General features: G+C 37.7%; 1 protein-coding gene across 1 annotated transcript in view; it reads right to left on the minus strand.

The window, feature by feature from the left end:
- Nucleotides 1–12,960: 12,960 nt before the first annotated feature.
- The window catches only part of LOC147355709 (tetratricopeptide repeat protein 28-like), a 43,125-nt gene continuing 35,831 nt past the window's right edge, over nt 12,961–20,254 (minus strand). Inside the window, exon 3 of the mRNA XM_086348522.1 lies at nt 12,961–15,295. Coding sequence (XP_086204648.1) covers nt 15,149–15,295 — 147 coding nt within the window. The 3' untranslated portion in view covers nt 12,961–15,148. The remainder of the gene's footprint in view (nt 15,296–20,254) is intronic.

A 20,254-nucleotide genomic window follows, 5' to 3' on the forward strand; every position in this document is an offset into this window, starting at 1 on the left:
GACTGCCAACCCTTATTTCGTGAAGATGAATAACCCTAATTCTCTCAAGTAGGACTCTAATTATATAATGAAACATGAAGCCCTCTAAGATCCAGAAAAAAACTGCCATAAGCTGAGAATCAATGAAGCAGCAAGCCACTGTTAGAGCTTTAAGTATATCTTATCCCTTCGTACTTTAGGGTAGAAACAAAGGTTGAAACTCACTGCCAAAATAAATTTAAAGTAAGATTCAATTTATTAGAATTCTAATATATTCATAACTTTTAGAGAAAATCTATAATATAGCATAGCATAGTGTATTATAAAGTGGGGTACCCCTGTATGTATAACAATCCCTAGATATCATTACACTTCAACTACTGAAATAGATAGGATCCTCTCTTTAGGAAGGAAAAATGCTTAAACACAAGATATCACAAAAATATGGGAACATGAAAGTCAAAATATCTGTTGCAGCCTTCACTATCTGATCAATAAGGGAAGTCTGCACATTAAATCAAGTCGCTAATCACTCACAGACTTGCACTGCTGTTGAGCTTGCCTAAGCACAGTATCTTCTTGGTATACTACTGCCTCCTGGGGGTTACAGTACATTACTACTCCTTTGAGAAAACGCATAAACAAAACACAGATAATATTTTCTACTAAAAACACAGTATGAAAGCTCCATGTCAAATAACACGTATACCTTTCCTAAACAATCTCTATTTTTAACTGTCATATTTATTTCTGTCTGAATAATTGGGAACAAAGTACATAATACAATTTAATTATAGAAAGTGGTTGTTAATATGATTAAGAACATCAGGGCTTATACAGCATTTTGCATTTACAAAGCACTTAGCCAACATTAGGCGATTAATCTTTAGAACATTCTTGAGGTTCACAACCTCACATTTGTCCTTAAGGGTCTTTTATATTAAACACCAGCAACAGTGTTTTATAAAATATGGAGATTTAAAAATCATGAAGTATTTGGGCATTAATGAGTTCTTCTTGGGGATACCTCTGTGTGCTCCTTATAATGCTTTGTCCTTATCACAGCCATCAGTAGTGACCATTCACACTGTATCACAACCATCTTTTTACAGGAAAGTAAACAGCAAAGTGATGTATTAGAAATTAAAAGACTAGTCATAATCAGCAAAGTGCCACAGAATGGTTTAATGTAAAATATGAAGCATTAATATAGTTATTCATTTCTAACACCCTATGACCCATCTCTAAGAGAAATTAGTTACACTCTTAAACTGTGGTCCCATAACATTTTCTAGATCCCTCTATTATAAGACTTACTATTTCTGTATTATGATTATCAAATTGGCAGTCTCTGCTGTGTATATCCCCCACAGGGCTTTGTACAGTGTCTAGCACACAGCAAGACACAGCAAAGAACCATTCAGGCATCTTCCAAGTATTAAGGACTTGCTACAAGCAGGGGCTATTCTGGATACAGTGGTGAAAAAGAAAGCCAAGTTCCCTAGTCTCGTGGAACATACAATCTAGGAGGCAAAGGCGGATGACAAAAAAAAAACCCAAAAAACGATCAAGTAGTAAGAAGTGCTATAGAGAAAACAAAAGCAGGGCAGTGTGACTACAGATGGCTATGTAGTTACATTAGATTAGGCAGTGATATTCAAGCTGGTATCTGAACACAAAAAATAACCAGCTATAACCATTAATATATGAGGAAAAGACAATTCCAGGGGCAAATGCCAAAGTTGGCAAGAAATGGAAACGTTCAAGGTACAGGAGGGAAAAAAGAAAAACGAAAACCGTGACTACAGCAGCAGGCCAATGAATGAGTGATAAAATATGAAAATCAGAGAGGTGGGCAGGGCATTCTTGGGTCATGATAAGAATTTCACTCTGAATGAAATGGAAAATTCTTTAAGACTCCATAACACGTATTTGCCAATCTGAATTGCTGCATTTGTATGGTTGGTAGCATTAAAAGGAAAATTAATTCTGAGAAAGGAAAATTACTATGCTGTTCGTTAGGGAGCCTTTCTATTTTAATAAATTAGCTTTTGGTGAAAAGTTATTTTATAATTAAATCTTCAGACTAAAGGATAAAACAGCAGTGTCTACTAACATTTTAATAGAAGTTAGAATAATGAGATTTTGACAGTCTCTTATTGGAAGAAACTGAAGGGCTCCTGCATAAACCACTGTACATTATACATGACAGTACTAGGATCTTATGCTAATCACTTATTAATTTTGCAAAGCCTAAGATATCTCCAAATAGCTCATGATGAGTGCCAGACAGGCATCTGGAGAGGAGGTTCCTGAGTGAAAGCATGGAAGTATCATTAAATATAATAAATCTCTTCCTCTTCCCAGAGAAATCAGAAAGGAAAAGTATCCATTTAGAAGTGAGAACACTTCTCACCATATTAACTGAACAAAATACAGCAATCGCCTAAAAATTAAGTACAGGTTTAAATTTCCCCTTAGACGACAAAGGTGCTATGGAGGCCTCACGGCCAGTTCCAAGCTACGACACCAAGATTCAGTTAAATTTAACCTCACAAATAGTCAATAGACAAAAAATATTATCATTTGAACATTCTAGGTAGCTGGTTCCTGGACATTTGAACTTTGTGTATTATCTACCTATTTAAGGTGTTTTTATTTTTATGGTTAAAAAAAGGTAACAAAATTACCATCTTAGCTATATTTAAGTGTATAGTTCAGTACTATTAAGCCTATTCACATTGTTATGCATTGGCTTTCCAGAACTTTTTTATCTTGCGAAATCTATACCCACTGAACCACACTGTCTATTTCCCTTTCCCCCAACTCCTGGCAACCACCATTCCACTCTGTGTTTCTATATCACTCCCTGTTCTGTTTTTTACTGATAATATTACATTGTAATAGTACACAAGTTCCTACAAAACTATGTATACAAGATTTTGATTTGGTAATTTAGTTGGTTTGTTTTTGTTTAAACACACAATTTTATCCCTGTTTCCTAAACCAAAATATGGATAGTAGAAGGGGCTAAAAATTACCTCCAATATGTAGGCAAGAATACAGAAGTGACCTGGAATTACACTGTATACACACTACGCTATTTTCAATCCACCATGAATATTAACAAAATTATTATAGAGAAGAAAGCTATTAGCCACTAGTAGTATGCCAAGGTGGAGAAGGCAATGGCACCGCACTCCAGTACTCTTGCCTGGAAAATCACATGGATGGAGGAGCCTGGTGGGCTGCAGTCCATGGGGTCGCTAAGAGTCGGATACGACTGAGCGACTTCATTTTTACTTTTCACTTTCATGTATTGGAGAAGGAAATGGCAACCCACTCCAGTGTTCTTGCCTGGAGAATCCCAGGGACCGGGGAGCCTGGTAGGCTGCCCTCTATGGGGTCACACAGAGTCGGACACGACTGAAGCAACTTAGCAGCAGTATGCCAAGGCGTCAATATGATACAATCTAGTTATATGGAAAAATACATAGCATACAGGAAAAATTAATCGTAGACTTAAAAAGACTTAAGTTTGAGAATAGTCTAGTAGACAATAATAAAATTTTTATTTTTATATTTTATCAAGAACTTCAGCATATAATAATTCATTAAGTTAAATCACAATCCCTCCAGATGCTTCCTTCTTCTCTAAGAGATAAAAATGCTTACCATGCTGACCTCATAAGGATGATACAGAGTAAAAAATGAAATAATAAATGCAAGCAATTTGAAAGTTGACACTTCTGCATGTATATTGCTGAAGATAAATCAAAAAAATGTATCACTTGTAACCAAGAAATAGTCAACATGGTGCTAAATTTGCAATTAATATTATTTGTCAAATAATTAATAGGTTATCCTGAATATGAAGAGACAGCAAAATTTCCTCTACCCACTTGATGCAAAAAAAAAAAAAAAGAATTCTCTTAAATCTGCTAATGGTGAAGTCAAAACTAAAAGAAAATAAAAATACAAATCTACAGACTGCATACAACATGAACAAAAGGAGCAGGAATACAGGTGTGATTACTCATGATACAGAGCTGCTGCTGCTATGTGTAAGTAACTTTTTCCAAAAGTACTTTCTTTTTGAATTGGTGACTTGGTAAACTGCCTCCCACGTAGCACTAGTGATAAAGAGCATGCATGCCAGTGCAGGAGACATAAGAGTCATGGATTCAATCTCTGGGTCGGGAAGATTCTCGGAGGAAGAAATGGCAACCCACTCCAGGATTCTTGCCTGGAAAATCCCACAGACAGAGGAACCTGGTGGGCTATTGTCCTATACTCCACAGGGTCACAGAGTCGGATATGACTGCAACTTACCACATCAGTAACATCTGTTCAATGAAAATTACAAAGGCACAAGCACAGGCAAGATTCTGTATAGCACAAATTAACACTAAAATCAAGAACAAAACCACTTCTCTGTGACATTATATAGTTACAGAACTATGCGGAATTTACATGAAGAATCTTGTATCTCATTCTTTAAAAAGCTGTATTAAATTTGAGAATATGATCAAGAAAGTCATACAAAGCCATATTTATTTCCATCTCTGAATTGTACAAATTAGCCTATAACTGCCTACACAAATCAAAAGTAAGAAGGTTTTATTATTATTTAGTAAGCAGGCAGTCCAGTTCAGTTGCTTAGTCATGTCCAACTCTTTATAACCTCGTGGACTACAGTATATCAGGCCTCCCTGTCCATCACCAACTCCCGAGCTTACTCAAACTCATGCCCATCAAGTTGGTGATGCCATCCAACCAACTGTCATCCCCTTCTCCTCCTGCCTTCAATTTTCCCAGCATCAGTGTCTTTTCCAATTAGTCAGTTCTTCATCAGGTAGCCATAGTATTGGAGCTTCAGCTTCAGCATCCATCCTTCTAATGAATATTTAGGTCTGATATCTTTTAGGACTGACTGGTTTGATCTCCTTGCAGTCCAAGGGACTCTCAAAAGTATCAATTCTTCAACATTCAGCTTTCTTTATGGTCCAACTCTCATATCCGTACACAAACTACTGGAAAAATCATAGTTTTGACTAGACGGACCTTTGTTGGCAAAGTAATGTCTCTGTTTTTTAATATGCTCTCTAGGTTGGTCACAGCTTTTCTTCCAAAGAGCAAGTGTCTTTTAACTTCATGGCCGCAATCACCATCTGCAGTGATTCTGAAGCCCGAGAAAATAAAGTCCGCCACTGTTTCCATTGTTTCCCCACCTATCTGCCATGAAGTGATGGGACTGAATGACATGATATTCATTTTTTGAATGTTGAGTTTTAAGCCGTCTTTTTTCACTCTCCTCTTTCACTTTCATCAAGAGGCTATTAAGTTCCTCTTCGCTTTCTGCCATAAGGGTGGTGTCATCTGCATTTCTGAGGTTATTGATATTTCTCCCGTCATTCTTGATTCTACTTGTGCTTCATCCAGCCCAGCATTTCGCATGATGTACTCTGCATATAAGTTAAATAAACAGGGTGACAATATACAGCCTTGACATGCTCCTTTCCCAATTTGGAACCAGTAGGCAGGCAAGGCATTCTCAAATTCTGAACCTCTGGTAGCAAACCCTTTATAATCACCTTTTAAATTCCTCCCCCTTTTGAAAGGAATCCTTTGTTTATGACACTCTTTGGTAAGCTTCTACCATCAGTTTGGCACAAAACATAAAGCCACACCAAAGGATTCTAATGGGATCCATAAAATGAATCACAATAATTCTGTCAATGAAGAGGTCAAATAACTGGGGGCTGGGGGGAGGGGAAGAGTTCTAGTTTCATGTCAATTAGAAAAAGGCTATAGTGAGATTTTAATGTGGTTATAAGTACCATAGGTATTAATATAAAGGTCCTACTTCAACTAAATATCAACCAAGATTAAAAGTCACTTATTCTCCAGGTTTCTTTGCATCCAGAGCAACAAGCTGTCCTTCAAAATACGGCAAGGTGCAATTATCCAACTAATTTCAAATCTTAAAATCAATACGAAAACTATCAATTATGATACTTCATTTTTCCTTTTAACAAATATTTATTGAAGGACTACAATGTTCCAAGTTCTTATTATTATGATCACCCAATAGAGTCTATATAACAGCCATAGAAACTTAATATTAAAATGGCATAATTAAACCTTCTAAATCTTTTAAAAAATAACATATATACTTTGATAAATGCATTAACTAAATTCAATAAAATTTGATGTTCAGTTCAGCTCAGTTCAGTGACTCAGTCATGTCTGACTCTTTGCCACCCCATGAACCGCACGCAGCACACCAGGCCTCCCTGTCCGTCACCAACTGCCGGAGTCTACCCAAACCCATGTCAATTGAGTCGGTGATGCTATCCAACCATCTCATTCTCTGTCATCCCCTGCTCCTCCTGCCCTCAATCTTTCCCAGCATCAGGGTATTTTCAGATGAGTCAGCTCTTCGCATCAGGTGGCCAAAACACTGGAATTTCAGCTTCAACATCAGTCCTTCCAATGAACACCTAGGACTGATCTCCTTTAGGATGGACTGGTTGGATCCATTCAAGGGACTCTCAAGCATCTTCTCCAACACCACAGTTCAAAAGCATCAATTCTTCGGTGCTCAGCTTTCTTTATAGTTCAACTCTCACATTCATACATGACTACCGGAAAAACCATAATTTTGACTAGACGGACCTCTGTTGGCAAAGTAATGTCTCTGCTTTTTAATATGCTGTCTAGGTTGGTCATAACTTTCCTTCCAAGAAGTAAGTGTCTTTTAATTTCATGGCTGCAGTCACCATCTGCAGTGATTTTGGAGCCCAAAAACAAAGTCTGCCACTGTTTCCTCTGTTTCCTCATCTATTTCTCATTAAGTGATGGGACCAGATGCCATGATCTTCATTTTCTAAATGTTGGGTTTTGAGCCAACTTTTTCACTCTCCTCTTTCACTTTCATCAAGAGGCTCTTTAGTTCTTCTTCACTTTCTGCCATAAGGGTGGTGTCATCTGCATATCTGAGGGTATTGATAGTTCTCCCGGCAATCTTGATTCCAGCTTGTGCTTCTTCCAGCCCAGCATTTCTCATGATGTAAGTTAAATAAGCAGGGTGACAATATACAGCCTTGATGTACTCCTTTTCCTATTTGGAACCGGTCTGTTGTTCCATGTCCACTTCTACCTGTTGCTTCTTGACCTGCATACAGGTTTCTCAAGAGGCAGGTGAGGTGGTCCGGTATTCCCATCTCTTGAAGAATTTTCCACAGTTTATTGTGATGCACACAGTTAAAGGCTTCGGCATAGTCAATAAAGCAGAAATACATGTTTTTCTGGAACTCTCTTGCTTTTTCAATGATCCAGCAGATGTTGGCAATTTGATCTCTGGTTCCTCTGTCTTTTCTAAAACCAGCTTGAACATCTGGAAATTCACGGTTCATGTATTGCTGAAACCTGGCTTGGAGAATTTTGAGCATTACTTTACTAGCGTGTGAGATGAGTGCAATTGTGTGGTAGTTTGAGCACTCTTTGTCTGGGGAGGCCTTACAAATAGCTGTGAAAAGAAGAGAAGCGAAAAGCAAAGAAGAAAAGGAAAGATATAAAGATCTGAATGCAGATTGCCAAAGAACAGCAAGGAGAGATAAGAAAGCCTTCCTCAGTGATCAATGCAAAGAAATAGAGGAAAACAACAGAATGGGAAAGACTAGAGATCTCTTCAAGAAAATTAGAGATACCAAGGGAACATTTCATGCAAAGATGGGCTTGATAAAGGACAGAAATAGTATGGACCTAACAGAAGCAGAAGATATTAAGAAGAGGTGGCAAGAATACACAGAAGAACTGTACAAAAAAGATCTTCACAACCAAGATAATCATGATGACGTGATCACTCACCTAGAGCCAGACATCCTGGAATGTGAAGTCAAGTGGGCCTTAGAAAGCATCACTACGAACAAAGCTAGTGGAGGTGACAGAATTCCAGTTGAGCTATTTCAAATCCTGAAAGATGATGCTGTGAAAGTGCTGCACTCAATATGCCAGCAAATTTGGAAAACTCAGCAGTGGCCACAGGACTGAAAAAGGTCAGTTTTCATTCCAATCCCAAAGAAAGGCAATGCCAAAGAATGCTCAAACTACCACACAATTACACTCATCTCACACACTAGTAAAGTAATGCTCAAAATTCTCTGAGCCAGGCTTCAGCAATACGTGAACCATGAACTTCTAGATGTTCAAGCTGGTTTTAGAAAAGGCAGAGGAACCAAATTGCCAACATCTGCTGGATCATCGGAAAAGCAAGAGAGTTCCAGAAAAACATCTATTTCTGCTTTATTGACTATGCCAAAGCCTTTAACTGTGTGGATCACAATAATCTGTGGAAAATTCTTAAAGAGATGGGAGTACCAGACCACCTGACCTGCCTCTTGAGAAACCTGTATGCACGTCAGGAAGCAACAGTTAGAAGTGGACATGGAACAACAGACTGGTTCCAAATAGGAAAAGGAGTACACCAAGGCTGTATATTGTCACTCTGTTTATTTAACTTATATGCAGAGTATATCATGAGAAATGCTGGGCTGGAGGAAGCACAAGCTGGAATCAAGATGTCCAGAAGAAATATCAATACCCTCAGATATGCAGATGACACCACCCTTATGGCAGAAAGTGAAGAAGAACTAAAGAGCCTCTTGATGAAAGTGAGAAAGAAGAGTGAAAAAGATGGCTTAAAACTCAACATTCAGAAAACGAAGATCATGGCATCTGGTCCCATCACTTCATGGGAAATGTATAGGGAAACAGTGGAAACAGTATCAGACTTTATTTTTTTGGGCTCCAAAATCACTGTAGATGGTGATTGCAGCCATGAAATTAAAAGACACTTACTCCTTGGAAAAAAAGTTATGACCAACCTAGATAGTATATTCAAAAGCAGAGACATTACTTTGCCAACAAAGGTCCGTCTAGTCAAGGCTATGGTTTTTCCAGTGGTCATGTATGGATGTGAGAGTTGGACTGTGAAGAAAGCTGAGCGCCAAAGAATTGATGCTTTTGAACTGTGGTGTTGGAGAAGACTCTTGAGAGTCCCTTGGACTGCAAGGACATCCAGCCAGTGCATTCTAAAGGAGATCAGTCCTGGGATTTCTTTGGAAGGACCGATGCTAAAGCTGAAACTCCAATACTTTGGCCATCTGATGTGAAGAGTTGACTCACTGGAAAAGACTCTGATGCTGGGAGGGATTGGGGACAGGACGAGAAGGGGATGACAGAGGATGAGATGGCTGGATGGCATCACCGACTCAATGGACATGAGTTTGAGTGAACTCCTGGAGTTGGTAATGGACAGGGAGGCCTGGCGTGCTGCAATTCATGGGGTTGCAAAGAGTCAGACACAACTGAGTGACTGAACTGATCTGAAAGTAAATGCTGGGGACAGAACCAGGGAAACACTTAACATTCTTTCCTCTTCTAATAATGAGATTAGATAATATGTATTGGATAGTTATCATTATACTTGAAAACTTTTAATCTCTTCAAAACACTGCACATATACCAACTCATTCCATCAAACTAGTGAAAGGCAGAACAGTCTTAACTATAAACACAAGAGGGCGCACAAGTCTGGTAAATTCATAAAACCAAAGCAAGTTGCATTCTGCTCAGCCATCTGCAGCTCTTAAAGAAAGCATAGTCACATGGATTTACAAAGGACTCTTCATGCATGTAGTTGAGGCCAATTGCAATGAAAATATCCCCCTTTCTCAATACACTTTTGAGAAATCAAATCACCGCTTCTCTTGATAACACAAACTCCTATCCAAATAGACTTTAAACTTACATTTAATATCTTATCACTATGAGAAAGTATGACTTTTTTTCAAGGTATAGGTGCTTTACACTGCTGTCAGCCTCTACTGTCCAGTAAAATGAAGCAGCCATACATATACCTATATATCCCCTCTTTTTTGGATTTCCTTCCCATTTAGGTCACCACAGAGCACTGAGAAGAGTTCCCTATATATTAACTTCTTATTAGTTAGTTTTTATACACAGTAGTGGTGGCTTCCCTGGTGACTCAGACAGTAAAGAATCCATCCGCCTGCAATACAGGAGACCCAGGTTTGATCCCTGGTACAGGAAGATCCCCTTTAGAAGAGAATAACTACCTACTCCAGTATTCTTGCCTGGAGAATTCCAGGGACAGAGGAGCCTGGCTACAGTCCATGGGATTGCTGAGTCGGATATGACTGAGCAACTAATACACACATACACACGATGTATATATGCCAATCTCCCAATTCATCTCACCTCTCCCGTTCCCCTGTGGTACCCATACATTTGTTCTCTACATCTGTGCCTTTATTTCTGCTTTGCAAATAAGAACATCTAAACCATTCTTCTAGATTTCACATATATGCATTAATATACAATATCTGCTTTTTTCTGACTTACTTCATTGTGTATAACGGTCTTTAGATACAACCATATCTCTACAAACAGCACAATTTTGTTCCTTTCCATGGCTGAGTAATATGCCATTATATATGTATATGCCCCAACTTCTTTATCCATTCATCTGTTGACAGACATTTGGGTTGCTTCCACATCCTGGTTATTTTAAATAGTGCTGCAATGAACACTGGAGTGCATGCATCTTTTGGGATTTTGCTTTTCTCCAGTTATACGCCCAGGAGTGGGACTGCTGGGTCATATGTTCTTCTATTTTTTAGTTTAAGCAACCCCCACGCTTTTCTCCACAGCGGCTGTACCAATTTACAGTCCCACTGACAGTGTAAGGGGCTTCCCTTTTCTTCACACCCTCTCCAGCATTTATCGTCTGTAGATTTTTTGATGATAGCCATTCTGATCAGTATGAGGTGATATCTTATTGTAGTTTCGATTTGCATTTCTCTAATAATTAGTGACGTTGAGCACCTTTTCCTGTGTGTGTTGGCCATCTGTACATCTTCTTTGGAGAAATGTCTATTTAGGTCTTCCATCCATTTTTTGATTCAGTTTTTTTAAATATTGAGCTGCACTGTATATTTTGGAAATTAATCCCTTGTCACTTTCTTCATTTGCAAGTATTTTCTCCCATTCTGAAGGTTGTCTTTTTATGGTTTCCTTTGTTGTGCAAAAGATTGTAATTAGGTCCCATTTGTTCATTTTTGGTTTTACTTTCATTATTTTAGGAGATGAGTCAAAAAAGATGTCACTGCAATTTGTCAAAGAGAATTCCGCCTATGTTTTCCTCTGACAGTTTTACAGTGTCTGGCTTTACATTTAGGTGAAAGCATGACTTTTAATCAGAAGTTTATGCCACTTTAAAATCTAACTTTCTCCTTTGAAAACCTACCATTTAGAGGCTAGCCAACTCTTATAATGCCTGCTTTCAACTAACTTAAAAGCTTCTCCATTTAATAACTAGAATCATAATAAACTTAGCTATAGGAAATAAACCTCCAACTTTCAGAAACTGATGCAAATCTGTACCAGACTAGTATCAGCTATTTAATTCCCAAGTAGTTAATATTCTTTCTAGAACATTCTATTCCAAAATTGGCTGTGAATCAATTCTAAGTAATAGAATATGATTTCTTTAGTTCGCTCGCTCACTAAATAAGCTACCATATGAGAAGTTTCTCTATGTGAATAAATCAGACTAAGAATACAGAGCCTACATGAAGGTACATAATCCAAAATAACTGCAGAGCATGTTCTGCCTACCCTAAGATTCACAGCAGATCATATTCTACACACACACACAGTTCTAGGCATGCAACTCTATTCAGCTTTATATTATCCTAATACGGCTGTGACACATGAAATTACCCTGAATGCCAGTAGTTTCACATGTTGCCTACTTCCTACACAGAAGAGACTTGAAAATTATCTATCTATCCCATACATATTATTATGTGAAAGTGAAGGTCGCTCAGTCGTGTCCGACTCTTTGCAACCCCATGGACTATACAGTCCATGTTATTCTCCAGGCCAGAATACTGGAGTGGGTAGCCTTTCCCTTCTCAGGGGATCTTCCCAACTCAGGAATCGAACTCAGGTCTCCCGCATTGCAAATGGATTCTTTAACAGCTGAGCCACAAGGGAAGCCCAAGAATACTGGAGTGGGTAGCCTATCCCTTCTCCAGAGGATCTTCCCGACCCAGGAATCAAACCGGGCTTTCCTGTATTGCAGGCGGATTCTTCACCAACTGAGCTATGAGGGAAGCTCCATTATTATGTGAATGAACAAAAAAGACAGGTGACACTGACTGCTAGGATCGAGTCAGGCAAAAAGTCCAAACCAGGCTAGGCAGTATGAGCAAAGCCTGACAATCCAGAACAAAGGATAAAAAATGTATTCTTTTAGTCATCAAAAGTCAGGGAACAAACCAAGGGAATAACAATTAAGAACCCATAATCCAGTAAATTTAAATAAGTTACTTGTAATGTAAGCACGTGGTACAGACCTTGATACTACAGTCTATCTATCTGATCCAGATTCCTAATATACTTCTTTCTAGGTACTTAACTCTGGACCAGAGAGGGAAAGGTATTTATAAAAAATACTACCAGAGCATCAGTGAAATTTGAATACGGTCTGCGGACTGGATAGCAGTATTGTATCAACGTTAATGTCTTAATTTTAAGGGTTGTACTGTGGTTATATTCAGTACTTGTTGAAGGGTTTAGGGGTAATGGGACACCGTGTCCACAATTCATTCTCAAATGGTTCAGAAAATAACAGTAACAGTTATAGGAAAAGAGAATTATAAAGCAAATATGGTAAAATGTTAGCAACTGGGGGATCCCGATGAGGGATATACAGGAGTTCTTTGAACTAATACCACAACTTCTCTGCATGTTTCCCATTATTTCAAAATTAAAAATATAAAACTAAGAAAATAAAATTTATAAATGCTTTGATATAGTATATTTTAAGAGAAATATCTAAATTAGTGAACACATGAAATTCTTTCAAAATAAAAACAAAAGTAAATGAGATTATTTGACAAAAGAGTATATTATACCTCAAAAAATATCTATGTTAATAAACACATGAAGCAATTCTAATTTCAATTCTTAAAAGCCTCACTGAATTTCAATTAACATGAAAAAACATTTCCCTCAAATTAATGAGAACATACTCCTTCCAAAGAATTCAAATGAAGGTAATAGTGTCAACATTCTAGAAAGCCATCTGAAGGTAAAATATTTATCTTTTAAAATATAATAAATAATGCTTTTAGTAGCACTCTTCAAAACTAAAACAGTATAACCTCTTGTAAGGGGGTTGGGAGGGGGGAAATCACTAAATTTAATCAATGACTAGCTTTATTCAGTGACTTCCAGTGTTGCTAAAAAGTAACACAAATATAAGAAGAATTTTCCAATTTTGGTAGTAATACCTCAATTTCAAACAAAAGATTCTTTTTTTTTTTTTTTACACATATTGGTCATCTAACAATCTTATCATTTAAAAAAAGTTTTCGAAAAACACTTCCTTGCCATTGTTTGAGTTGCTTTCATAACTTTTAATCGGAAATGTTTCTTTGAGACTATCGAAAAATATTTTTCTGAAATGATTGTGGAAATGCCTAGGATAGTTTTTCTCTTTTCATTAACATAAAAAATGCTACCAACCCTTTATTACAAAACAAGAGAAACAGAAAAGTGGAGTGTCCTAATACATTTTGAATACTATCTCCCAAAAAGCATACATCTACAGTTCAATCAACTGTCAAATATAAATGATAGTAAAATTTTCAATTCATGTAAAACAATGCATTCCTTTTCCTTACTGATAAATTCGTACCATCTAGGAGCTGCAAGTGAAATTGTTACTTACCATATGTTTATAGCTTGGTCATTAGAACAATCTTGAAATGAATTATGACAAACAAACCTGAGACTTTAATAACTAAGTTCCCATTTCCTGAATTTCCTTTACAGCAAGACTTCCCTTCTTGCCAGACTTCCTGAATCATTTCCTAAGGATAAAGTACCCATCTTAAAAGTACTTGGTTCTATCCCGTGAAAGTCTGGTTTCCAAGGAGATGCTGTGTACTCTGCATTACCTCAGGCTCACATTTATGAGAAAAATTCCTCAGTAAAAAACTGCAATTTTCATCTCAAATCAACAAGAGTAAAATAAAAACTTAATGTATAAATAAGTAAATGACCAGTGAGCTTAACACTCACTTCAGCAACAACTATAAAAAGCTACCAATTAACTGGTAGCAACTAGAAAATATACTTTTGTCTGTCATCTCTAGTCTTTTCTAAAACAAAGAAACAAAGACTACTTTGTGCCTTTTCACATGTACCCAAGAAAACACAAACACCCTCAAGCTCTCTACCTCATCTCTTACTAGATTTTTATCTTCTTCTTAAATAAAAAATCAAAAATACTAAACTGGATTCATGTATGTGTGTATAGTTGTACATATATCATAAAATATCTCAAAATATTGAGATTGAATAAAAACAGCTAACTCTAGAACTGGAATGGAGGATAAGGAATGGAATGAGAGGAATATAATCTTTACTGTCTGAGATTTTTCCAAAAATAATTTTGAGTTACTTTTGTAATAAGAAGAATATGTATGTATGAACATACAACTTACAGATTAACCTATAATACCTGAAATACAGCTTCAACGGCATACAAATAATAAGTCTGTCATAAAATCATATTTTAAGACATATGAGTTTAGGCCTTCAGCACAGCTTGTCTTCTATCTGCCATCCTGCCTCTTCGAACTCTTCCCTTCCAGGAGTATAAGGTTGCTCCTGGGCTACTCCCTAATAAACATCTTGCGCACAGAGGGGGAAAAAAATACATATGAAATAATAGTGTATATTAATAACAAGAAACCATGATAAGTTGGTAACAACATTTGTTCTGGTAGTCAATAACATTAAAAGAAGAAATAGTTGACTGTGTTGGATTTCACTTACGGTAAATATAGAGACCACTTAACTTTAAGGCAAGTGTCACACTCTTCCTCTTTCCTGATTATCATTCCAGCTGTCCACCAAAAACTTCAAATAACTAAAGTCTCGGAGAAGACAATGGCAGCCCACTCCAGTACTCTTGCCTGGAAAATCCCATGGACGGAGGAGCCTGGTGGGCTGCAGTCCATGGGGTCGCTAAGAGTCGGACACGACTGAGCGACTTCACTTTCACTTTTCACTTCCGTGCATTGGAGAAGGAAATGGCAACCCACTCCAGTGTTCTTGCCTGGAGAATCCCAGGGACGGGGGAGCCTGGTGGGCTGCCGTCTATGTGGTCGCACAGAGTGAAGCGACTTAGCAGCAGCAGCAGCAGCAGAACTTCCTTAAAAGCAGGAACAAAATTATGCAAAGAAATTAAGTAAGGAAGACAGTCTATTTTATTGTAAATATTTATTCTGAACTTAATATTTGACCCATAACTTTGATTTTAATATCATGAGACAGAATGCACAGATGTGGAAAAAATTGGAGTCAGGTAAATAGCGTTTCTAATTCTGATTTTTTTTTCTGACTCTGAAAGTAGGCAAACTACTTAAATCTTTCTGAACTTAACTTTACCACCTATAACAGGTGGTTGTTATAAGGATCAAGGAGAGCTTCAGAATTATGACAATCAGTGAGTTTTTACAAAGCTTATTCCATGCCCCTCAGTTTCTTTCCATTCAACACCAGTACTCTAGTCCAAATTAGCATCGTCATCGGTCTGCCTGCTTCTGCTTTCACTCTCCTACTTTCCATTTCTCTCACAATGGTCTTTTACATTTTTCCATAAAGAAAATTATGAAGAAGCTCTTCCAAAATGGCATCATAAGACTTCCAAAATTCTGCTTTTCCATAAAAGCAGCAAGAACATTAGCAAAACTTTTCAAAATCAACTTCTTTGAACTCTGGATATTAACCAACAACGTGCAACAGCCCAAGTGTTTCTTCAAGAAAAACCGCTGAATCTCAAAGAACAACAAGTTTGTGAGGTTTTACCCTACACTATTTTTATCCTCTTCTCCCAACTATATGGTAGATGTGAAAACCAAGCAGTCTCTCAAACACAATACTTGTGAAAACCAGAAGCTTAGGAACCAATGGTGGGGGTAAACTCCAATGGTTTGGAGTTTTCCAAGCACCCTATCCCTACCACTATCTGACTTGTTTGGCAGCTTCTTAAGAAACCTACAGTCTTAAGACCTTATTTGACCTGACTCAGAGATAATTCAATACAAACAGCCCTCCCCTCAGCGCACGTGTCAAACAAAATCAGTGACAATAGCTTAACAGCTGCCTGAAGAAGTAATACAAATGCGTAAACAAGATAAAGAAAAATCTGGAAAATTAATGTTCATAGGAGGCTCTGAAAAGCTCCAAAATATTCTTAGAAATCTAGGAATGTGAATGCCCAAGAAAGACCTGAGAATGATTCTAATCTCTTATCTCTGGCTGAACTTGAGGTTTTACACAGGCAGGAAGTGAAGGCTAAGACAGTGTTGCAAGTTGCCAGAATGTTCAAAGTATGCCCCACACAGAGAGAACTCTTCATAGGCTGGGAGAATTATTGGTTCAAGACATTTAAGGAATTTCTATTCAATCAACAGCTAGCCAGGCAGAAACTTTCAGCGGCTACACATGACTTTAAAAAATTAGTTCAGGAAAGTCACTAACTCAAAAAAGGCAACAACAACAATCAATAAGCCCAGGCCGGGGACAAGGAATACTATGGTTTTCAAAGTTGCTACAATATGTATGTGTGCTAGGTCACTTCAGCTGCGCCGGACTCTTTGAGACCCTATGGAATATAGCCCACCAGGCTCTTCTGTCCATGGAATTCTCCAGGCAAGCATAATGGAATGGGTTGCCATTTCCTCCTCGGGGGGATCTCCCTGACCTAGGGATTGTTTTCTGCATTGGCCGGCGGATTCTTTACCACTAGCGCCACCTAGGAAGCCCCTTGCTACAATATATTACTACTTAAAAAGTACATTTTTCAACAAAAAATTATGAGATACATAAAGAAACAGGTAGGTATGGCCCATACACTGCCAAAAAAAGAAAAAATAGAATCTGTCCCTGAGGAAACTCAGATATTGGACTTAGGAGACAAAAACTTTAAGCCAGCACTACCTTGGAAGGAAAGTTATGACCAATCTAGATAGCATATTCAAAAGCAGAGACATTACTTTGCCAACAAAGGTTCGTCTAGTCAAGGCTATGGTTTTTCCTGTGGTCATGTATGGATGTGAGAGTTGGACTGTGAAGAAGGCTGAGTGCCAAAGAACTGATGCTTTTGAACTGTGGTGTTGGAGAAGACTCTTGAGAGTCCCTTGGACTGCAAGGAGATCCAACCAGTCCATTCTGAAGGAGATCAGCCCTGGGATTTCTTTGGAAGGACTGATGCTAAAGCTGAAACTCCAGTACTTTGGCCACCTCATGCAAAGAGTTGACTCATTGGAAAAGACTCTGATGCTGGGAGGGATTAGGGGCAGGAGGAGAAGGGGGCGACAGAGGATGAGATGACTGGATGGCATCACTAACTCAATGGACAGGAGTCTGAGTGAACTCCAGGAGTTGGTGATGGACAGGGAGGCCTGGCGTGCTGCGATTCATGGGGTCTCAAAGAGTCGGACACGACTGAGCGACTGATCTGATCTGATAAACATCTCACATGCTAGTAAAGTAATGCTCAAAATTCTCCAAGCCAGGCTTCAGCAGTACATGAACCATGAACTTCCAGATGTTCAAGCTGGTTTTAGAAAAGGCAGAGGAAGCAGAGATCAAATTGCCAACATCCGCTGGATCATCAAAAAAGCAAGAGAGTTCCAGAAAAACATCTATTTCTGCTTTACTGACTATGCCAAAGCCTTTGACTGTGTGGATCACAATAAACTGTGGAAAATTCTGAAAGAGATGGGAATACCAGACCACCTGACCTGCCTCTTGAGAAACCTGTATGCAGGTCAGGAAGCAACAGTTTGAACTGGACATGGAACAACAGACTGGTTCCAAATAGGAAAAGGAGTATGTTAAGGTTGTATATTGTCACTTTGTTTATTTAACTTATATGCAGAGTACATCATGAGAAACGCTGGGCTGGAAGAAGCACAAGCTAGAATCAAGATTTCCAGAAGAAATATCAATACCCTCAGATATGCAGATGACACCACCCTTATGGCAGAAAGTGAAGAACTAAAGAGCCTCTTGATGAAAGTGAAAGAGGAGAGTGAAAAAGTTGGCTTAAAGCTCAACATTCAGAAAACGAAGATCATGGTCCCATCACTTCATGGCAAATAGATGGGGAAACAGTGGAAACAGTATCAGACTTTATTTTTCTGGGCTCCAAAATCACTGCAGATGGTGACTGCAGCCATGAAATTAAAAGACGCTTACTGCTTGGAAGGAAAGTTATGACCAACCTAGATAACATATTCAAAAGCAGAGACATTACTTTGCCAACAAAGGTCCGTCTAGTCAAGGCTATGGTTTTTCCAGTAGTCATGTATGGATGTGAGAGTTGGACTGTGAAGAAAGCTGAGCGCCAAAGAATTGATGCTTTTGAACTGTGGGTGTTGGAGAAGACTCTTGAGGGTCCCTTGGACTGCAAGGAGATCCAACCAGTCCATTCTGAAGGATATCAGTCCTGCGATTTCTTTGGAAGGAATGATGCTGAAGCTGAAACTCCAGTACTTTGGCCACCTGATGCGAAGAGTTGACTCACTGGAAAAGACTCTGATGCTGGGAGGGATTGGGGGCAGGAGGAGAAGGGGACGACAGAGGATGAGATGGCTGGATGGCATTACTGACCCGATGGATGTGAGTCTTGAGTGAACTCCAGGAGTTGGTAATTGACAGGGAGGCCTGGCATGCTGCGATTCATGGGGTCGCAAAAAGTCGGACACTACTGAGCGACTGAACTCAACTGATAAACATATTCAAAGTACTAAAGAAAACCATGTCAAAGGAATTAAAGAAAAAAAAAAATTAAAGGAAAGCCTGAGCACAATGTCTCACCAAAAACAGAATACCAATTAAGAAGTAGAAATTGTTTCATTTAAAAAACAATGGCATAAAGTAACAATTATAAGATTTTGCTGATTATGCTTTATATATATTATAATATATAAAGATGTCATTTGTAGGACAACAAATAGCATAAAGGAAGCAGAAAGGAATGAAGCTACATCATAGCAAAGTTTCATATACTTTTGAAATTAAAATTTATATAAATTCAAACTATATTGTTTTAAATAAAGATGTTAATTATAACTCCTAGGGCAACCACCAGGAAAATAACTGAAAATATATATAGTAAAAATATATAAATATAAAATATAAAAATATATATAGAAAAAAAAACAAGGAAATATAAATGGTACCTAAGAAAATATTTAACATAAAAAAGGAAGTCATGCAGAAAGAGAAGAACAGAAAAAAAGACACACAAAAAAATAAGACATTTAAAAAGTCATATAGAAAACATATAAAAAACAAGTATAAACCCTCCCTTTTCAGCAGTTACATTAAATATAAATGAATTAGACACTACAATCAAAGGAGAGGGATTGGCAGAATAGATGGTTACTAAAAAACAAAACCATGATATAGTCATAGACTATCTACAAGACACTCATGTTAGTTTCAAAGTAACAAGTTGAAAGGAAAAGTATGGGGAAAGATACATCATGTAAGCAGCAACCAAAATAGAAATGGTGCTATATTAATATCAGACAAAATAGATTTGACAGCAAAAATTGTTACTGCAGACCAAGGATATTTTATGACAAAATGATCAATCTTTCAGAAAGACATAAAATCATAAAAATATTAACACCAAACAACAGAGCCCCCAAAATACATGAAACAAACTAATAGAAGTGAAGGGAGAAAAAGAAAATTCAACAGTGATAGTTAGGGACATCAAAACTTCCAATAATGAACAGGACCACAGAAGACTTGAACAATACTATAAACTAATTAGGCCTAATGAACATCTAAAAAACACCCTTCTCAACAACAGCAGAATATAGATTGTTCTCAAGTGCAAGAGGAACATTCTTGAGAAAGATGATATGCTAAGCTATAAAGCGAGCCTCAATAAATTTTAAATGATTGATATGATACCAAGTATCACAATGGAATGAAATTTGAAATCAGTAACAGGAGAAATTTTGGAAAGTCACAGATATGTAGAAATTAAACATACTCATAACCTTTAACTAGACTGACCATAAATTGTTATCACTCTAGTTAAAATCTCTCAATCACATCCTATCAATCTTTGAATAAACCTTAAAGC

The sequence above is a fragment of the Bos grunniens genome, chromosome 17 (genome assembly GCF_055505025.1).
Source record: "Bos grunniens cultivar Pamir isolate PY7600 chromosome 17, Bosgru_T2T1.0, whole genome shotgun sequence".
NCBI lineage: Eukaryota > Metazoa > Chordata > Mammalia > Artiodactyla > Bovidae > Bos > Bos grunniens.